The sequence below is a fragment of the Engystomops pustulosus genome, chromosome 6 (genome assembly GCF_040894005.1).
Source record: "Engystomops pustulosus chromosome 6, aEngPut4.maternal, whole genome shotgun sequence".
In the NCBI taxonomy this organism is placed as follows: Eukaryota; Metazoa; Chordata; class Amphibia; order Anura; family Leptodactylidae; genus Engystomops; species Engystomops pustulosus.
In genome coordinates, this window is record NC_092416.1 from 70,439,617 (window position 1) to 70,461,261 (window position 21,645).

A 21,645-nucleotide genomic window follows, 5' to 3' on the forward strand; every position below is an offset into this window, starting at 1 on the left:
GAAATGTAAACAAATTTTATTTGTACCATAGTACACCACGACACAGAAAACATATAAAAACATTTAAAAGTGTGAACAACACACAGATACAATCCAGCAGGAAGACCTAGCATATGATAATGCTGGTCATCCCGACAACCACCAGCTCCCCCTACTGGATAAAACCGCTCCTAACTACATATATGTAAAAAATATGAACTGAGAAATGATGACAATAAGTGAAACCAAAATACAGGAACCCAGACAAAGACCTATGTGAAATCTTAAAGTACTCAACCAACAATTATGCCACATAGCTGTCTGTAAACAAATGTAATTGAAGACGTGCTGATGGGTCAATGAGGGTATCTACTTGTAGTGGTAAAGATTCAAACAGAGGTGAGGGGTAGCTGGGGCACAAAACCCCACGCGTATAGCCACCAGACTGGCTTCCTCAGGGGTCAAAAGGAGTAAAAGTCGCGTTTCGGACATTTGGGCGCCATTTCCCGTCTCGGAGGTCACCGACGATTATAACCGTTTTTATATTTTGATAGATCTTGCATTTTGGGACGTAGCAATATCTTATGTGTTTGTGATTTTTACTGTTTATTATATTTTATATCAGTTCTAGGGAAAGGGGGGTGATTTAAACTATTTATATTTTATTAATTTTTTAAACTTTTTTTTTCACTACATTAACCCTAAATAGTCAGATCGTTCCTACTACCATATACTGCAATACAACTGTATCGCAGTAGATGGCATTTCTGCACAGTATATATTACAATGAGCCACTGGCTTATTGTAATGAATATGCAGAAGGCATTCAGCCTCGGGTCAAACAAAGAGGCAGTCATGGCAACCGATCAAGCCCGTGAGCCCTCTTCATACACCCTTCATAGCTCTGTGGTGGACATATCCGTCACAGAACATGAAGGGGTTAAATGGTGTGAGAGAAAAAACTTCAAATTTGGAGGGGGAATCTGTCTCCTAATCTATACATACAAAGCACAAGAAAAAAAAATTAATAAATTCCCAGGAGAGTCAATTCTTGGGATTCTGTACTGAGGCCCCATAGCTGGTCACATATGGAGCTTTGCATTCCTTTCACAAAGCCTGGCTAGGAGTACTAGACATTGTAGACCTTGGTCTTAAAAGATACAAGAAAGCTTTATTTAGAGTTGAAGAAATATTCTCAAACTTTTCATATGCAAATAAAAATGTGCCATCGGTGACCAAAAGAACCTCCTTGTACTATATATGTACAGAGAATGAATGACTCTTCTGACCCAACACTGGTAAACATGTCACAATTACATTCAGTCCTTCATACTTCTCCTTAAAGAGGTTGTAAAATGACCAGTGGGCGTCTGAATACTGCCCCCTATCCCATCAAAAGTACACAGAACCCATTTCTGCTAATTGATGGAGCTGCGGGGCAGGTCCATTCCTTACTACTTTGCAAATTGTGGAGCAGCATATTCAGCCATCTCCAGCACTCAGAACCATAAATCCCCGGAATAGCCGATGCTCCGCTAGTGCTGATTGGAGCGGCAGGACGCATGTTTAAAATGCCACTATGTAAATTAGGAAGAATGGGCCCACATTCCACTGACATTGATATCCACCATCCTGTGGATAGGGAATAACATATCAAACTAGGGACAACCCCCTGGGGGCTTTGCCAGATTTGTTGTCCTGATATTGAAAGACAAAAAATGGACCCCATTTTAGGTGAAGGGGCTTGGTGGACAACATTGGAATCAATTATTGCAACGGTTAAGGGCTCCCAATTTTTAAAAAACATTTTGCTTATATTCTGAGAACCAGAAATTTAGTTTCTGAAAATGGTTAAAAAAAAAACAAAAAAAAAAAACAAAAAAAAAACAAAAACAAACAAACCACAAGTTAGACCGATTCTACGCATCTGTAAGCCTCAAGATTGCACTGTATTTTTTGAGACAGGGGTTGTACAACTACTGCGATTTATAGTTAAAGGACATTTTACCATTAGTCCTAATAAGACGGTCCTCAGGACTTCTTTTATTATAACTCTATATTTCCGCAATCGCTGCATATAGAGTTATACAAAGTTATGCAAATTACCCTGTGGAGTGCAAGCTACCTCACCCGAGCACCTCGTATTTAATTTATTCACTCCCCTGTAGCGCTAGCGATCCGGCCTGTCACCTATCTATGCACTTTGGGGGCGGTACCGCCAACACAATGGGGGGTGCATAAATTGAAATATGAGGCTCCCTGAACTCTATTTTCACAATCGTGGCATATAAAGTTATAATAAAAGTCCTGAGGAACGATGTTCTTATTAGGACACATCTACCATGTCCTTGCACTGGTCTGCAAAAAATAAAACATTTCAGTTTTGGTTATTCCATGTAATCTCTGTTTTTTGCTTCTCCGAATACGAAATTGACCTCTGTTTTGTCATAGGACATCAAGTTTCCTGGCAATTTAGGCAACTATGTTAAATAAGGCAATACTGCAAAATAAAAATATACTTAAAAAATTCAATTTCTTATTACAAATTTTTCATGGAAGCGAGGCATCTATTCCAAAGAAGCAGGGGCCTTGGGTACTGGTAGATCTGTACCATGGGAGATTCTACGAATTACTGAGAGAAGATTGGGGTCCTTTCACGTGCCATGAGCAAAAGTCATCACTATGGTTCCTTTTTACTCCCCATACCATAGGAATCCCATAACAGAAAGCTTTTCGTATGGTCCTCAACACACCGTTTGCACAGTTTAGGAGGCGACCAAACTTCATCTTGTTCTGCAAGTTTTAGGCCGTAATATACCTGTCGGTTTGTGGTATGTCCTCATGTCTAGTATTTTTTCTTTTATATTTTTTTTTCAACACAAAAATACAAGGAAATTTTGTGAAAATAATCAAACAGCTTTTTAATGGCAGACCTGTGTAATTGAACCTCATTTTGCATTTACCCATTTCCAGATATATACCAGGAATGATGCTACAACAGCACCATCTACCGTGGTCATTAAACCTTTGGCTATGGTGCACTTGCTGCATCATCTAATTCAGCAAAGGAGTGAGACCACATTACTGCAACCATATTTGTTCAACTACTCTCCCCTCTCAGGAGCTACCTAACCTCACATAAGATGCCACAGCGAAAGGGTAGTTTCATGTTGGTGCTCAACATGAGGGGGGCTGGAATAACTGGAATGTCAGTTTCTTCTAATGATTTTACCCTTTACAAACAGTTCCTCGGTCCGTGGTGCACACAGGTCATATAAGATACCAGGGGTAAGCAATGCACTTTCTAATGATAGAAATTGGCGCCATCTTGTGGAGAGAGGTGTTGAATTGTATTAATATGCACTAGCTTTTTTTGTACATAGGTTGAGACATTGTGGCAATAATCGGATCATCATTGCACTGGCACTTTAAACTATGATGTATATTGGTACAGTTATATGCTACATTTAAACCATTTGCAATATATAATACACAATGCACTTTGGCTGTTCATGGACATAAAAGGTTTTTGAATTGTACGATTCCTCTACTCCTGGTCCCTGTATCATGTTCCCACGGATAATGTGATAATCTGATGTGATGGTACCTCATTTCCATTCCTATGTATACCTGCATATTGTTTTATGTGGATGTTCTGTATGTATTTTCAATAAAGATTAGATTATTTTAATCATTTTTGTTGTAAATTGGCCCAGTTTCTAAATAGGTTTTTCCTTTACAAACAGTCCCAGGATAATCTAATCTCCTCAGAGAGCTAAATCTTCAATGGATGTATGTTTTGGGTTTTGAAGGAGTTATATTAAATCTACCATCAAAATCCAGCATGATGAACAAGGGACACTCACTCATTGATCCAGGCACCGTCACTGTGGTAATCTTTTTATATTTGTTACCCATCTCCTTTCTCCTAAATTACTTTTAAAATTATGCCAATGGCTTTTCAGGGTTTTCAAAGCCCTTCAGTGAGGTCTCTTCACTCATTGATACAATGACCAGAACATGCATCACCCTCCCCTGCTCTCTTTCTCCTCCCTCCTGCATGTGGAATATAGCAGCAGCAGGAAGTACAGGGAGAGGGGAGACCTGCTGACATCACTGAGGGGCTGTAAAAACAGAGCCTAGACTCATTAGCATAATATTAAAACGGAGGATATGGATAACAAGACAAATACAGTCATAGTCATTGTCCCTGGACCTATGAGTAAATGCCCCTGGTTTTTCATGATGAATTTGGATGGTAGATTTTCTTTTTAGCCTCCTTATCTGTCTCAAGTAGACAGACCTCAGAAGGATTTCAGATACACTGCAGGAAGAAAAAAAAAGATCAAAAGAAAGGAGAGACTCTTTACTTAGAGCAGGTGATAATATTGTAATATACTTCACTATACATTTCTGAATATAAAAAATACTTTAAAGGTTTATTGACTCTTTAAAGTAGCAGGGTCTGGACTGAGAAGTAAATATGTGTTATGTGGAGACTGTGGATGAAATAGTCACATGTATTAAAAGCCAAAATTCACTATTCACCACATTTACAGTCCTCATGATAAAAATATATAATATTTCATCTAGAACAGCTTAAAAAACAGATTTCTGATACATTTCCTACATAATTATAGAAAGATTACCAGACATCCACAGTATAAATGCACAGGACGGACTGTTCCACCAGTGAATATCCATATTCCTTTAGGATAAGGACATGTGATATAATTGGAACATATAGATCTCTGCTTCCAAGGCACTAGGTATATTCTAGAACTTTTTCGGGACAGCAGAAGAGGCCGAGGATATAAATAAGTCTTTTGAGAAGCTGCTAAAAAAAATAAAACCTCAATCTGGAGACAGTAGCAGTTCATATAAACCGTATACTTGTATACGTATAAATGCTGCCGCCAGTCACGTATATTATAGGACTTCATACCATAGTGTCAGGATGTAAAGGAGTTATGCATGGAGAGGGTTTTAGAGTTATGGCCATCTATCTAGCTTTTGTCCACCACTACGTGGCAGAGGGATAGACCACTAGCCCCATGCAGGACAACATTTCATTAAGCAATGAGGGTCTGAGAGTCACTGTTCAGTGGGATTATCCAGTTCTTGGAATGTGTCCTCAATCACCTGCCACAGGCAGTTCTCCAGGGGGAAGTCATTGTCCACCAAGTTCACCAAGAAGTAATTGTCATGAATGTACTGGATGATCATACGGGATGGAGACTCCTCTTCATACAATTTTGCCCACTGCTCAATCCACAGAGCGAAAGCTTCATCCTGTAAAATGGGTAGTATCAATAAGCAGAGACACTTTGAAGGTACATTGTCCCCCAGAACTGACATCACAATTCTACTAGTCATTTTGGTAAACTGTAAACAAGCTTGTCAACATTACCCTAACTCCTACACAAGCTCCAATGACAGCTACTTCTTTCATAGTCAGGCAGGTAAAAGCAGAGAAGGGTTATATTTAGCCGGAGATGAATCAAGAGTGTCACTACAGAAGGCTCAATCTTTGGTTTGATAATAAATAGAAACACTGGTGTCATTACCTCCCTAACGACCCATGGCATAATAGGCCATTAAGGAACTATAGAGAGGGATACAGGCCATATGTTTGCTGCATATTCATATAAGGCAGTGTGTCTCTCAGCTCAAGATATAAGCTTAAGATATAAGTTCATTTTCAGGGAATAGGAACTACCATTTTTATCCAAAAACAGCGTTTGTGACAACCCGTTATTAACATTATTATTTTAAAGAACCCTCTAGGATGCCTATTAAAAATATAATATACAGTTTATAAATACAGTGGCAAGAGTTTAGCATTTTACAAAAATTGTAACTTGTTTACAATCAAAATTTCATCATACAAACATTATGTGACCCCCTCACCAACCTCTACTCTACTGTACTTACCTTTCCTCACAAAAATTGTATAACACAATCTTGAAGAAATAGAAGGGGCTATACGTTGTACTACACATGATTAAATATTTTTGGGGTGCGATTACGAATGAGTCCGTTTTAATGATTCCCCATGGAAAATATAAATGAGCGCATTGGATTAGGAGCACAAATCCTGCCTGTAATCCAAGGTATTGTAGGTCATTGTAGACCAATAGTCTAGGTTTCAACACAACATAATATAAATATGACAGAATAAAGGAGAAGTGCCATTTGAACCCACAGTGAAATCCGTAACAGTGACCACAAGAAATCTTTCATGGCATCTGTATTTTTCCAGCTTTACAATAAACGTCATGGAATATTAAATGCCGTCACAAGGAAGTCCAATTTGTTACATGAAACAATGTTGTGAATTTTTTAAGTTGGGGAAACATTTTTTTTTTCAGATTTTACTGGGCTTGTGGGTTTGTGACCTACAGAACTAGAGACACGGTCCAATGGACACCAAGCAATTTGAGAATACCTTTATCATTAATACAACAACCAGCTTACCTTCCAATACATGAAGCTGACTGGATCCACCACCGTTGGCTGTATGATCTCACGGCCAGGAAAAATTCCCCAGGTCACAGCATTTGGCTGAAGGTCAGTGGAGTTTGTGATATTTTTACCCTGCAGTGACATAACCTTGAGTTACTTTCAGGACATTTCATCTGAGGGTCAATACTGAATGTAAGAGATAAAGCCATACCTGTACGTTCACAATATGGTAGTTAACACGAGGTTCATATCTTTTTAGAACTTTGCTGAGAGCCGTCACCATCTCACTTGATGCAAAAAATTCCAAGTATGCCTAAGCAAAGAGGGAAAAAAAAAAAAAAAAAAGGAGGAGGTTTAAGGAAAACTAGAGTGTGGCAAAAACCCACTCAAAGTCAGACAGCTGCAGCAGAAAGTATTTCTTCCCTCTCTACTTGAGGGTTTTTATCATCTATAGACAAAACAGCACAATGCTGTGTTTTAGCTAATGAGATTACAAATTGTCCTTTGGTTTCCAGGTACATTAAATCAATGACATGCTGCAGTCCAGAAATCCACTTCTGAAGGCAGTATCCAAAGCAAACATTTTTTCCTATAATGTACGTACAGGATTTTCATGTATCCCATACAATACAATTCATTTTTTTTTACGTTAAAGAATTCCTGCACAGAATATCTATGTGCAATAAACCAGGTACAGCTAGAACTCATATCCCCCTCTTTAATGTACTACCGAAGCCTCTTACCTTCTGAAACACGTAGCCTCGGCTCGGCCCCCATCCTACTATGGGGTCCGTAGAGGGCTTCCCATTTACATTAGGTTGAGAGTTAATGGTCAGGATTCCTCTTTTATTAACTTTCTCAAGTTGGTCCTTTAGCAAATTGGTTTCTTGAGCAAGAGGGTCATCGTTCCATGGTAAGCAAGTCACCTAGAGAGCAAAAAAGTGTGACAGATGCCTTCACCAACCAACAGACCCATAGAGAAGAATGGCTATAAATAGGAAACTTACTTTGTGACCATTGGGGTTAGGAGTTCCTGATATGTAACAGGTAAACACCTCAAACACACTCTCCTCGCTGCTCAGCTCCTCCCCCCACATCTTAAGTAACTGATCCCGGGGAGACTTACTCTTCAGGTAGAAGAGATAATAATCCTTTAGCTCACCAAATGCAGGAGAGGACGAATTTCCCCTAGAGAAAAAAAAAAAAAAAACACCAGGTCTAATATGTGAACTCATGATGAAGAAAACTGCACCACATTTACCCTGAACAAAAGATACGAACCACCGTCCATTGGGGAAGTCGTCCCACTCCTGTGTTCTGTGAATGTAACTTTTAGGTCGAGAGGCCCAAAAGATTGGCCGAACGTCTTCTTCTCGCCTCTTCGGATGAGCACTTACTGCCCAGGGCAAAGGTCGTCTATAAATAATAGAACAGTCAACCTGGGTTGTTGTCTCCTGGCATATTACGCTGTCCAACAAGAATTGAATATAACAAGATACCTTCAGCATCACCCACCCATCAATCCATAAAAAAAAAAAAAATAAAAAATAAAAAATGCCCAGTAACTCCTAATTAATTTCGTAATGTTAAAGGGAACCTGCCATCAGCAATTGATCTAATAAGCCCCTACCAATATATTGTCAAACAGTGTAACACCTTCTAGTTTTTGTTTCTTTCATGGCCCAGTGTGGTGGATTCATCCTGAAAAATCAACTTTGAAGTGAGATGTCAATTGGTTGCATAAAGTCAAGAAGATGAAGGACTTTAAATGGAACCCGTCACCACATTTGCTCATATACAGGTTCGTATAGAGCCCCATTAACTAACGGACACCCTTTTTGCTAAAAATTGTTTCCTTCACAGCCCCATAAATCAATCTTATATTACCTGGAATCAGAGTGGGTGTGTCTTGCTAGCCCCTCCCATCTACTCCTGCCCATGCCTTATGCCTTTTTACTATTCAGAAGTTCATGTCATGTGATCAGGGTGAGGTCTTGTATGCTTTACATTTGCAAAATAAACACCATGTAGGTTTCTGATGACATGAAATCAAAGCAGCCTCCATGGACTTCTACTCCTCTACATCCTCCACGGAGTCTGCTGTGATATCATGTAATCGGATACATACAGTACGGGTACAGGACCGCTAAAGGCCCCAAGATGATGTCACTCTGGTCATATGACACGAATGTAACAAGGCAGAGCTGTCAAAATAAGGGGGCATGGTTTACTGGCAGCTCAGGAGAGAGAGAAGAGTCAAAGACAGAAGACATGAGTCAGGAAAGCTAATTTGCATATCAGAAAGACTACTCTAATTAAGGATTTGTGCCTCACTGGCAGGTAATTTTAGGTGATATAGGGAGTACTTGCAACCCTTTATTAGAAAGCATTAGCGTTACAGCCAATTCACACCTCACTTCAAAGTTGATTTTCTGGATGATGCCACAACACTGGACCAAGAAAGAAACAGGATCTGGAAGATGTTCAGCTGCTTGGCAACACACCATTACTTGTTTATTAGGTTGATTTCTGCTGACAGGTTCCTTTTAAACATCCCAGAATTATTGTGATCCTGTCAGTGTCCTGAATAAACCCTTGGTGGGCTTTAATCCTCATCCTTTTTCCCCCCATTGATTTGAGAAAAGTGACTTTGAAAGAAGAGATATTCTATTTTTTTATGAAGCTCCCTGTGGAGATTTTATAGACATTGGGGCAGATCAAGCTGTGTAAAAGGAAGAATGTTCTTAGTTGCCCATGGCAACCAATTACAGTTCAGCTTTTTTACCAGTGTGCATGAATATTTTATGCCATGGGCAACTAAGAACATTCTTACTTTTAGCTTGATAAATCTACCCCATTGTTTAACAATTTTAGAAATGTTTTCATAGATATATATTCTTTTCAGCTCCTCTTGCTTCGTCATATTCTCTCCATTGACTTCAACTTAGTAGTGTACTGTTAGTGCCATGAGCCACATACAATTAGAGAGAGGATTACATGTAAGGCCATCTCTTTATTGGGGTCTAATTTGAATACAGTGGCTAAATTTGAATACTGTGGCTACACCATGTTAAAATAGGCTTGTAGTAGAATAAAATCCCCCAGAACTCCCTGCAGAGGGCACAAAAGTAGTGGAAGTAGTATGGGGTATAAATGATCCCCATAAAATATATGCAATAGCTATAATGAAGATGTTCATCATGATTCATTCACTCACCTTGGATCTTCCTGCCACAAGCCCAGACGCCTAAGCACAGCAATGGTGGCTACTTCCCGATTAAGTGTATAGAAGTGTAACCCGTGCACCAGACCACTATCCAGCAACTCCCGGCACATGGAAACGGCAAGGTCAATGCCATAATTTCTGATGGCCGCATCATTATCTTTGATTGGCTCAATTATATCCTTGATTTCTTGTGGTACCTCAAGTTTGGAAAGTTTAACCAGCTGTCGTAAGGAACCATAACCCTGAGGTAATGGGAAAACATGTTAAAGATTCAATCGTTATGTCAAATTGCCAAACAGCCCCGACAAATGGCAGAGTTTGTCTCCCTGTGTCAAACACTAGAGGTTGTCAAACACACCTGGATAGGGAATATTCCTGGCAGGATAGGACATGTAATGCCAATGGCTCTACAATCCTTTAGGAACTGGAGGAAAGTTTCAGCCCGGAAGAAAAGCTGAGTGATGATGAAGTCAGCTCCAGCATCCACTTTCTCCTTTAGGTGCTGGAGATCAGCCTCATAGCTCTCAGACTCAGGGTGTCCTTTGGGATAACCTATAGCGAAAGAAACAGCCTCATATTACTCTCCAATTATATCATTAATCTTAAAGATTAAATATAAGAAATTAGAAATTGAGAAAATCACCAGCAACACAGATGTCAAAGTAGTCATCAAATTCACGGCGGATGTGCTTTACCAAGTCTATAGCGAAATTAAACCCTTCTGCTTCTTCCTCCCATTCTTCACCAATAGGATCTAGAACACAATGGAAGAGATTCACCATTCTTGTACACGGAGGGCATTATCATAAATAAATATTTATGTACACAGGAGACATTATTGCAGTTCTATTCTTGTTATTGATGGCAGTAGTAGCTACAGAGTTATACAGGGCAGTGCTCCTTGCAGTTTCATCCTTTTACACAATGTATTGTAGTAGTACATTATTGTACAGTATTTTTGTAGTTCTAGTCTTCTACAAATGTTAATCGGAGTTATACACATACAGCATATAGGGGCAGTATTGTTGTACAAGGATTTACTGATAAAAAAAAAAAAAGCAGTATAACATACCCCCTCGAAGAGCCATTATGTTTTTCAGCCCATTGTGTTTGGCCTTCTGAAGATGTCCTGTAATCTCCTCCTTGGTTTGGGTACAACACGTCATGTGCAAAAGGGTTTCCAGTCCACAGAACTTCACAGCTGTACTTGCAATGGTTATTGAGGAGGTTTCTTTGTCGGAACCAGGATCACCAGCAGGGTGCCAGGTGACATCAATAAAGAGGGGGCCCCCAGAGCCCATCCGATCAAATCTGCAATGTGAGAACAACAAACTGAGAATTATATCAATCTAGATAATTGGATTATGCAACTAAACGCACAAACCTCTTACAGACCTGGAGATGAGGTTGACGGCTCCACTAGCTGTTCGCGGTGGGAAGAACTCCAGCGAGAACCACTTGTCTCCAGCTTCAATGCGCCGACGCATTTTATCTCGTAGTCGCTCGTACCGCTCTATGTCAAGGACTGGTGTGGAACATCGGGAGCTCTCTTTGGAGTTCTCTGTGCTGCTACAGCTTGCGCTGCTGCCATCAAAGCTATTTGCCTTCACCATTGTGACAACTAGTGAAACTACCTGTCCAGATAAGAAACAAAAAAAAAAACAACTCTTTAGTAAATTTTCTTTTAGCTACATTTATTTTTGGGAAAGCTGGGAGATAACCAATATGACTGCAATGACAATTCACAAGAGCTGCTGATGCTCAGTATCATCAACCTAATTTGAGTTGCTATTCAGGAGCTTGGGAAAGGTGGGTTGTCACCAGATTGCACAAATGGAAAGAAAAGAAGGCATTCTGGAAATCATTAGTTCAGCATGCACACAGATCAAAGTAAAGAGTAGGAAAGGGGAGACCGAGCCAGCACTTCAGAAATTTAAGTTTTATTTTACAGATTTTAGGAATTCTTATTCCAGTCAACTTATACTCCCTTGTTTCTCGAGTCTCATGGGTATAATGAGCTATATATAGTAACGTATTGATCTGCTGAAGCAAGGGAAAGGACACTTTTCCCAATCTGACGTTTATCTCCTAGTGATCATACTGGTGGTGTTAGACTTTAGTCGCTGAGTCATCATAGCACCAGGGTCTTGCGGTTCATGCAGTGGTTACAGGTGACACATGGGAACTTTCACTGGCAGTCGGAATCAGGCGGCCTCATCGGAAGACAATAATGACCATCATCCACTGCTGGCTGTGATACCAGATAATATGTGACAGAGGCCAGGTGATTTGTCACATGCAATCAATTAATAGCAACCAGTCAGACCATGACTAAGAACAGAGAATTTTTTTTTATGTTTGAAACACATTGGTCTGTGTACCACATGTGTACTTTTTGCATTTATACAGTTTTTAATGTAAACATTTTAATATCTGTTGGAGTGCTGGAGAACCTTTTTCCTATCAAAATGTTGAAAAGTCAGGCCCTTTAATGCGAAATATTATATAATGCCATTGCCATATTTAAAGAATCTAAGAATATTTCACTCCATATCGGTATGGAGCAATGGGGATCTGTTGTATATGAGAAACTTTTCTCATAGCTGGTCATAGCCACTAAATTTAGGTTGGGTACTGTGCAAGAATACAGATTCATTTAATGTCATTTCTGCAATGGGGAACCTTATAGATCTGCACAGATTATGATAGCTCGAATTAGAAAAAAAATATATATATAATATTTCTTGAAACAGATACAGTGTACCCTGGCCTTATAATAGAACAAGCACCATCCCACCACTTTTCACAATTGGCTTCCGAAAATGGAGCGGACAGAGGGGCTGCTATTTAAAGCCTCCTGTGATATCTGATCTTTATGTGCTGAAGTCTCAGAACTCCAATGTTTAAACATCTTATCTGAGTGAAAGAAGCCCCAGGGACTTCTAGGAACTACTCAGGTATTCTACAGACATGGAGAACAAGAGAAGGGGGAAAGGGTTAATCAAACAGCCCTGTCTAGAATTATGCAACCTACTACTTTATACAGTTTCTGGGCCACAGGTGACTACAGAGCTAAGTTGACTGAGGATGCATGTGCCTGAGCCCAGGACTATGCTGGATAGGGCTAGTCCACCATGGTCTTTAATAATTCCTTTATTTATATGACGCCCACAGCTTACGCAGCACTGCACAGAGTTTGCCAAATCAGTCCCTGTCCTAAATGGGGCTCATAATCTAATCAACCTACCTGTATGTTTTGGGGTGTGGGAGGAAACCGGACTTGCCTGTCAGCAGAAGGTGTGTTGTTAAAGGCTTTGCCCATCTGGAATTCAACTTGGAAATCTACACTTTATTTAAATAAGATAAGCGCCATGCTCTGCCAGCATTAGGCGTTGGTTTTCTTGATTTCTTTTTTTCATCCTTTGGAGTTGCAGAAGCAGCAAGTGGCAGGATCCTGCCCCTAATAAAGCCGTCTAGGACATCCTCATGGTTATATAATCATTAATAATACGAGCTCACACAATACTGCACAGAGGTAAACTGGGTGAAAAGTTACATGCTTCTCAGTGCCAAGTCAGGTGTGGTTATAGTATTACATACTCACAACCAAGAGCGCCAAGACTGTGCCCACAGACAGTTCATTGCAATTTAATGTGTTGATCCTCTGCTTATTTCATCACAGTGTAAACAGCAGAACATATAAAACATTTCTCTGGGAAGTAAACAATGAAGCAACACAGAACTCTGTCCTGATGTTTGCAACAATATATCAGAGCAAGAAGAATAGATCAGACTATATTATGGTCCAGAATAAGAGAACATAACTATTTGGGAATAGATGCATAGATCACATTCATGCATATTAATGTTATAAATGGAGTAGCCCTTTAAGAAATGTAAAAAAAAAAAAAAAACTGTCTAAGCTAACAAAAGTCCTCAGGCATTAAAGCATAGTACAGCTACTCCCAGGAGCCCAATGCATGGAGCACACACCTATTGCCTTACCCAGCTTCCAGTTTTTAAAGGGCCACTAACCTAAAAGTGAAACCAGCTAAAAGTACGTATACATTTTGGAACTCAACCTAGGCCAGGGCATTCTATGGATATCTGCATGACTTTGGGTGCATTTCCTACTCCTAAAGAAGGGCCTAGATGTGGATTTTAGTAAATGCCCATCGCTAATCATACACCTCTTATTCATTCATGCTGAATGGGCCTGACACCTACTAAACACTCCAGATATGGACATTCCCAATGAGATGTAACAAAGCAGTTTTCTACTTATGACAAGCATAAACAAGTGTAGGACAGATGTAGTGACCCAAATCATCAGCCTCATGGATTCCGAGTGGTCACGCCAAGATCTGTCCCCTTATTATAGGGATAAAGCGTAATAGTTGCTGCACAATACAGTAACCATACAGTAATAAAGTACTGTCCATATGCTATAAAATCACAGTACTAGCCTACACAGATCACAGGGTCTAATCAGGGACGAACCTGAACCCTTTTCTGCCTGAGGCGAGCTATAAAATGGAGCACACACTGCCCTAGTTTATTTTTAATAAGTGGGTTTTCCAATTAAAGTATCACACTGGTGCTGAAATCAGGTGTCAAAAGACATAATTGTTAAATGCCAGGTCCTGCTTTGTAGCAGATAACTGTGCCCTATTTTGCTGCAGATGTGTTACCTGAGGCAAGAGGCTCAACTCGCCTTACGGCTGGTGCACCCCGGGACTAATCCAAAAAGACAGGCTCCCCGCCCCATGCGCGTTTATAAGAGAGTTATCTATTAATTGTCAGTGTGGAACTACAAGTCCCAGCATGCATTGGGACTCACGAGATGTGCACAACTCCTTGGTGCTTGTAGTTCTCCTTCATTGCAGGATCCATTCAATCCCTACTGGTCAGGAAAGCGTAAGAAGGGAGCGGTGCATCGAGCTTAGGACGTACCGCAGCTGCTCCCTATACATCATACATGCACACCGGAGCCCAGTGCATTATTCCCCTGCACCCCCGGTGCAGCTTCTCACCTCCCGTACTGCTCTCTCCACGCCGCCGCTCCGATCCTCGTTCACAATGCGCCGGCCACGCGCATTAAACCTCTCGTTACGTCATTTGCAGCACCAGCAGCAGGCGGCACGTGATTGCACAGGCGGTCCACGGCGACTCCGCCTCTTTCCAGGCGGTGCGGACCCCCAGTCGCATCACGTGAGCCTGCCTGGGCGTGTCCTGCGGGCTGCCTCTAGGGGGCTTCCAGGGGCCGCTGTTGTTGTCATGTGACTGCCGCTTGTCTGGGAGGAGGGGGTGACAGAAAGATGGCGACGTGCGGACGGTCCGTGTGCTGCTGCTGCTGCGGGGACCAGGAGAGCCGCACCCCGGAGGAGCTGGTGAGAGATGCGGGGCATGGCTGGTAGCAGGAGGAGGGGCTCTAGGACCTCCATCTACAGTCAGCATGGGGGTCTTTGTCATCCTCGTCTCACATGACGTGCAAGTACCTGCCCCATCATGTCATGCACCTGCCTGCATCCCACCGACATGCTGTCTCACCCACTGCACCTGCCCATATACATCCATAGCATAGGTGTCTGTGCTGACTCTTCTACACCTTCATGTTCACCCTGGATACACCTGCAGCCAAAAATCACACCCTCAAACTGTCTAAGGCGACATTTACACAAATGTATGCCCCAATGGCTACGGGCCATCCCCTCTTTATCCCCTCCATGCGGCCATTGCTTTCTATGGGGGGAGGGGGTGTATATGTCCCCCATACTGTCGAGTAAATGTAACCTTAGGGCAAATTCACGCAAACGTGTGCCCGCCGCACCATATCACAGCAGGCACACATCAGCGCCCGCGAAAAGGAGGAAGGAGGGAGCGCTGCCCCACACGTGCACCTATTGCCAGCCTATGGGGGACGTATAAAGGGCGGACGTATATACAGCCTTATTATATAATCTGATTTCTGCTGAAAACCACTATCCCATCTGTCAGAGTAGAATTTTTTTAGCTACCCTGGAGGCTGCAGCACATAGAGGTGGGCAGTGCTGACCGCTCTGTAATGTTTGACTTTTCTTTTTATGGTGAACATTTCCTGAGTTATTTATTGACCCAGAAATGTGAGACTCGCGTGAGTTCTGTTTTGGAGTGAGCGCAGGGGTTAATGCTCTTTTACTGCGACCATTATGCAGTTGGAAAATATTCCATTGCATCCAAAATAATTTAATCACAGCCGTATGTCACAGTAGCAGCTCTCACAACAGCCTTAGGGGCCACTGATGACCCTCCCTGACATGTTTTATGTGTATACAGACAATAAAGGGTCTTTTATCACAGAAAATGCAGAATTCCAATGTCATAAAGATTTTTACCAAATTGTCATAATTGATTCTCACTTTTCAAAACAGCATGATGCCCATATTCTGATTTATGCTTTTTTATGACATTTTGTGTTGTGAAGCTTCTTATCAATAATTCTTCTCAGCAGCAGTGCGTTGGGCAGAGACTAACCTTCTTCCTGCCTTTGCCCTGAGTCAAATTTGGCTACCCTCACCTCTCACAATGGTTTGTGTTTTCGCTTTAAGTAATTTAGCAGTACATCCAGTGACTAGCCTTGCAGCTTTCATCACATGCAGCATTTAATAAAAAAACATAAAGAAAACCATCTGTGAAAGCGTTACATGAAGCCTATAGTCTGTGCTGTGTGAGCACTAAGCACTAATCTACCATGAAAGGCTGTGGGCATGTTATGGTGCCCCTGCATGCTGTACAAAGAGCATTTCCCCTTCCCACTGTGTGCTCACTGCTGCCAAGATTAGGGTGCAGGGGGTGAAACCTCCCCCCCCCCCCCCCACTCTTTACAGACAAAGGGCCATAAACTCCAAAACCTCTAAGTTGAATAGGGACAGTTATGAAGTTATGGTCCATCTCACAGGAAGAATAAATACTTTTTTGTATTGGGGATATTCTGGTGATCAAGGAGATGCGATTTGCTGGGCTCTAGGATACTGTGTTCCAGGGAGATCAATATCTGTGGATAGGGCCATAGCAAATGGGTCAGGTTTGGTATCAATGGGATGCAGGGATTCACCCGGATCCAATGATACCAGAACCATGACCCTACGAATTCCCCTTGAGAAGCTATGGCTTCTCCAGGGCTCTGGTTGTAGTACCAGGTAGGAGGGACCCATGGCTCCTCCTGTTGGGTTGGCAGAGGTGTGTCTGCACTTGATATATTCAGGTATCTCTCAGCCAACATTGGGGCAGATTTATCAAGCTGTCTGAATATTTCTAGTTGCCCATGGAAACCAATCACAGCTACCCTTTAAAATATTCATAAGCACTAGTAAAATTAAAGCTGAGCTGTGATTGGTTGCCATGGGCAACTAGAAATATTCTTACTTTTAGACAGCTTGATAAATCTGATAAATCTGATAAGCTTGATAGAGCAGAGAAGGTATGGTCTATCAGGTTCCATTAGCCACACACACAAAGGTAACTAACTTGCTGAACTGCTATTATTTATAGCGCTACCTTGTATTTTGTACTTTACGTAACTGTATATATCTGTACTGTAGATACTGTTTTGTCTAGTGTGCCCTTAAGGCAATTAAATAGAAAACTTAATCAGTGTTGTTCTTTTACCGCGATCTACGAATCCCCACGTCCGAGTCTCGCATATATACATGCTACTGGGTTGGTTCTTCACCCTATATGATCCCGTTTCGGACCGGGTTTATATTAAAGGAGAACTGGTGGCAGTTCCTTGAGTTCTGGGTTGTGATTTATTGTTGTGCCATATCCAGAGGTTGTGTGGACAACTTTAAATCCCTTCCTGTGCCTCTCAGAACCCGTACGTTCTGGGAGTGTTTATAAAAGGATAACTAAGTGACCTTGCATACCCTTCAGGTGTCCAAAACTTTGCGGTTTCCTTCACACTAGGCTAAATAGAAGAGGATAGCAAAGAAACTGCTTTACATAGGTAATCAAGATAATAGGATATAGAACAACTTTGCTATTGATATTTGGAAAAAAAAATTATTGCAGTTGAGCAGGTTCTGACAATTCCTTTTCATGAAGGAATTGCAACTTTCAACTTTTGGAGGTGATGGACAAGGCACTCCATGTATCCTTTCACGTGTATTATTCCCTATAATATATATATTTTTTCTAGTTTGCAGGACTTCTATAACCCATGCAGAGCTGTAATCATTTTTCAGTTCTTTCCAGACAAATAGGGAGCTCCCACTTAACTCCGCATCTCCAAAGCCTCTTTACTGATAATGGATCTAATTTTCAAGCATCTATTTTCCTGTAGATTGAGAGCAGAAACATTTTGCCTCTATCTTCTGCGCTGCTGTGTATGTTGGCGTGACACAGAACGATTATTATTACCGTGTTATAAGCTGGCAGTGCTGGGAGTGGGCGCAGCTTGGTACATTGTGAACGTGCAACATCTGAGGAATGCTGACTTGCAGGATTTCTCTAAGATTTTTTCCATTTGGAGCTGCAGTTCGTGTCCTTTTGTTACCCTACTAATGTCCGATTTAAATAATATGCACATTATTAAAGTAGACCTTATTTGACTTCCAATGTATATGTGGACATTTACAGCTCAGTATAGGAAGTGCAGCTCCGGACTCCTGCTCTGACAGATTAGATACAGTGCAGACTAGAAGAGGTACAGTCATGAGCTCATAGTTATTATATATCATGACAAGGGCAGCTAGCAATGATATCTTTTCAACTTTGTGAAGTTTTCCTAGCAATGTCCCTAACGTCACACCTTATACTTGTCTTCTAGACTATCTTGGGGGAGACTCGTGAAGAAGAAGAGGAGATCTTACCCCGTAAAGATTATGAAGTAAGCATATGATTTATTAAAGTCTGTGGACCAGTGGCACAGGCCATAGGCAATGAGATCATATGAAGAAAGGACAAGGCTATATTTGGGTTTTATCTTTATAGTGTAGGGTCTGAAACAATTGTGAGTCATGGACTGTGTGCGGGCCGGATTTCTTAGACTGACCACAGACTGCATGATATATGATGCTTGGAGTCCCATCCTCTGCATTGAAGTCAGTCTATGAACTCTGACCACTGCTTGGTCCGTGATTCACAAACCAACCACAGGCGGCTGTTTTAGCTTTTATTTTCGGATTGTAAAGCAATGGCGTGTCGCCATCATTTTTCAATGTGTTGGGATTCAAGCTATTCAATGCTGAAATGTCTCCAGCATAATTATTACTAGGGACAGTAAATGCTTAATTCGCAATGGAGCCCCTGTATTCTCTGGGTTGGAGGTTAAAGGAAACCTACCACTTGAAGTGGTATGTGTAAGATGCATATACCGAGCACCAGCTTACCCTCAGCTTACTTTCATTAGTGTCCTAAACCGCTGTATCGCAGTTTAAAAACTTTTTATTCTTTACAGCCGAAGGAGCTTCGGCAATAAAGTTTAAAAAGTGTTTAAACCGCGATACAGCGGTTTAGGACACTAATGACAGTAAGCTCTGGCACCAGCTCACCCTGAGCTCGGTATATGCATCTTACACCTACCACGTCAAGTAGTAGGTTTCCTTTAAATCCCTATAGCTCATAATTTATGCTACAGGCATGCCATCATGGCTACATCGTTTAGATAGTGTGTATAGATTGTATACAGTGAGATGTAAAGCAGATGAAGTAATGGATACAGGGTCCTGGAGTATTACACTTCTTGTGTACTTAAATTCCATCCTTTATGGTGTCCACCATAGCTCAGGATCTCTATAAAACACCTTTTGTGTTTGGGCAGCACTTTGAGAATTTTGTTGCCATCTCGAAGTTTGTCGAGAGGAAGCTCACTGCTTACAGCATTTTTAAACATTTTTTTTTTTTTCTTAAATCTAATACAAACATGTGCTTACCCGGTCTGAAACCCTGGCAAAGTGAGTAGAGAAAGGGGGAGAGAGGTGTGTGAGCACTCCTCACCCCTTCCCATAGGAAGCTGTAGGATCGGCCACATTCTACCTTCCCCATATTCTGTGCTCAATGCACTGTGCCTGGGTGTAATAGACCTATATTCAGGCTGTCATCTAGTCGGAATTTGTGTGGCCAGATTACGTCCCCCAGTAAGTTTGTGTGAGAGGGACCTTACTCGAAAAGGCCTGTGTTTTCCATTATTTCAGATATTCCTGGTGGACATCCCCCCCCCCCAATTGCATGGTGCAATTAACCATAACATCCTATTATTATGGAACATACTATATGCTAATTTATAGGCAGAGGTTCATATCCCTAAAGTAAGGCTTCACATTGGATTCATTCATCTGAATTATTCTTTTTGTCTGTGTTGTGCAGAGTTTGGACTATGACCGATGCATCAATGACCCCTACCTCGAAGTGCTGGAATCCATCACTCACAAGGTAAAAACTAAGAAACTAGTAAAGCACGGGGATAGGCGCTGCTATAGTCTATCACATCAGTTGCATACATGAGCACTCATAGGTGTTTCACTTTAGTGGGAGTAGAGTACAGGGTGGCAAAAATCCTGCATGGTATTGGATATTTTGCTACGTTGAAAGGAGGCATTGTTTTCCATACCTTGGAAAACATATTTGCATACTTCCCAGGATTCCCTAGTGGAGCATATATTGCCTATAAGGCGGCCTTGATTGGAAACCTCTCTATAAGGAGAACTTTTCCGGCCCTAGTAAATAGCCTCTCGCACAGCCAAACCAGTTCCCTACGCTGTAGGAAGGGATAGGGCCTAACTTGCTGATCAGTAGGGGTATCAGTGCTGAGACCCTCACAGATTACACGGCGCTCTGCAATTTCCGTCAGCTCCATAGAGATTAATGGAGCAGAACTGTCATGTGCGGGCGTCTGCACCATTAGTCTGACGGAGCAACGAGGGGTCAGATGGAGGTACGTGCGACCCCCATCGGACCCCTCTTTTTCGTGATCTGTGAGGGGTCTCGGCAAGTGGATAGGACCTAACTTTTGTTTGTGAGAAAACCCCTTTAATGTAAATGCAGAATTTATCTACTGACGGAAGCAAAGATTTGAAAAATAATGAGGATCTGAAAAAGCTCTGCAAACGATAATACTACATCATATACATAGCCCTTTCACTCCATCGCTATTTCCTTGTATTGGCAGAAGTCCCAGCGTTATGAGGTGGTGCGGTGGATCATGGTGTTTGCTATCGGCGTGTGCACAGGACTGGTACTCATTTATATTTTTATCATTTTGATGTTTATTAGTTTATAAAGATTGTTTCTTTACCATATGTACTGCTGGAGATTGTCCAGGATTGGGGGGATGTAATTGGGTATGAAAATAACAAATGTGATATGCACACCCCTCTCCAGCGCTTCAGTTTAGCTGCGCAACAGACCTCTTTTTGCACCCTGAGGCAATAATTGCTCTAGTGGGTGCACAGCTGACGACAGACCATAATCGCTGGGCCGGAGCGCTGGAGATGTGGGGTGCATGGGTGAAATATTGACATATTTAAATTGTATAATAAGTTTTGGGGGGCTGGTCGGTAACCCCAGCTGGGAAACTAGATAAGATATTCATATGTCATCAGGTCTATGTAAGTATTTCTGTCATCAATACCTTTTTAAAGCGGCTCACAAGGATTCCATCCCAGCCTTTGTCTAGTTAATTCATATATGAATTATTCTAAAATCATCTTTTCTTTATTATGTAAATGAACCTGGGCACATTAAGGGCACACCTGTTGCCCCTCTCCTCCCCCTGCTCATGTCTGTGTGTAATGTATAGTAAAGCATTGCTAGTGTCTGTGCTTTATCTGCTGACATGCTCTTCCTCCTAATACACATGTGAGAGACACAGACATCATCTACACATGAATCTGACATGTTCTGCTATAACATGGCTGCCTGAAGCTGTTGTATCTCTCCTATACACACACAGGCTGCAGTGGGCGCCAGCACCAGGAAGCACATAGAGGAGCCAGCAC

At 41.5% G+C, this 21,645-nt stretch overlaps 2 protein-coding genes across 2 annotated transcripts in view; one reads left to right on the forward strand and one right to left on the reverse strand.

Annotated features, from left to right (window-relative positions):
- MTHFR (methylenetetrahydrofolate reductase) lies at positions 1-14,859 on the reverse strand. The gene is made up of 12 exons (XM_072156438.1): positions 14,704-14,859; positions 11,066-11,304; positions 10,743-10,981; positions 10,314-10,424; positions 10,029-10,222; positions 9,662-9,912; positions 7,726-7,860; positions 7,452-7,632; positions 7,188-7,370; positions 6,656-6,757; positions 6,457-6,576; positions 1-5,271 (listed from the first exon to the last, which is right to left on the reverse strand). Exons 2-12 carry the CDS (start codon positions 11,281-11,283, stop codon positions 5,074-5,076), a joined length of 1,932 nt encoding a protein of 643 aa, XP_072012539.1. The 5' UTR covers positions 11,284-11,304; positions 14,704-14,859; the 3' UTR covers positions 1-5,073.
- CLCN6 (chloride voltage-gated channel 6) overlaps positions 14,826-21,645 on the forward strand; it is a 26,719-nt gene continuing 19,899 nt past the window's right edge. The window contains exons 1-4 of the mRNA XM_072156437.1: positions 14,826-15,060; positions 18,477-18,536; positions 20,015-20,080; positions 20,817-20,882. Coding sequence (XP_072012538.1) covers positions 14,989-15,060; positions 18,477-18,536; positions 20,015-20,080; positions 20,817-20,882 — 264 coding nt within the window. The 5' untranslated portion in view covers positions 14,826-14,988. The remainder of the gene's footprint in view (positions 15,061-18,476; positions 18,537-20,014; positions 20,081-20,816; positions 20,883-21,645) is intronic.

Coding starts and splice junctions, on each gene's coding strand:
- MTHFR (XM_072156438.1), bottom strand. CDS start 11,283: ATGGTGAAGGCAAATAGCTTTGATGGCAGCAGCGCAAGCTGTAGCAGC. Junction 7,633..7,725: donor GACTTCCCCAATGGACGGTG/GTTCGTATCTTT, acceptor TTTTTTCTCTAG/GGGAAATTCGTCCTCTCCTG. Junction 6,577..6,655: donor ACCATATTGTGAACGTACAG/GTATGGCTTTAT, acceptor ATGTCACTGCAG/GGTAAAAATATCACAAACTC.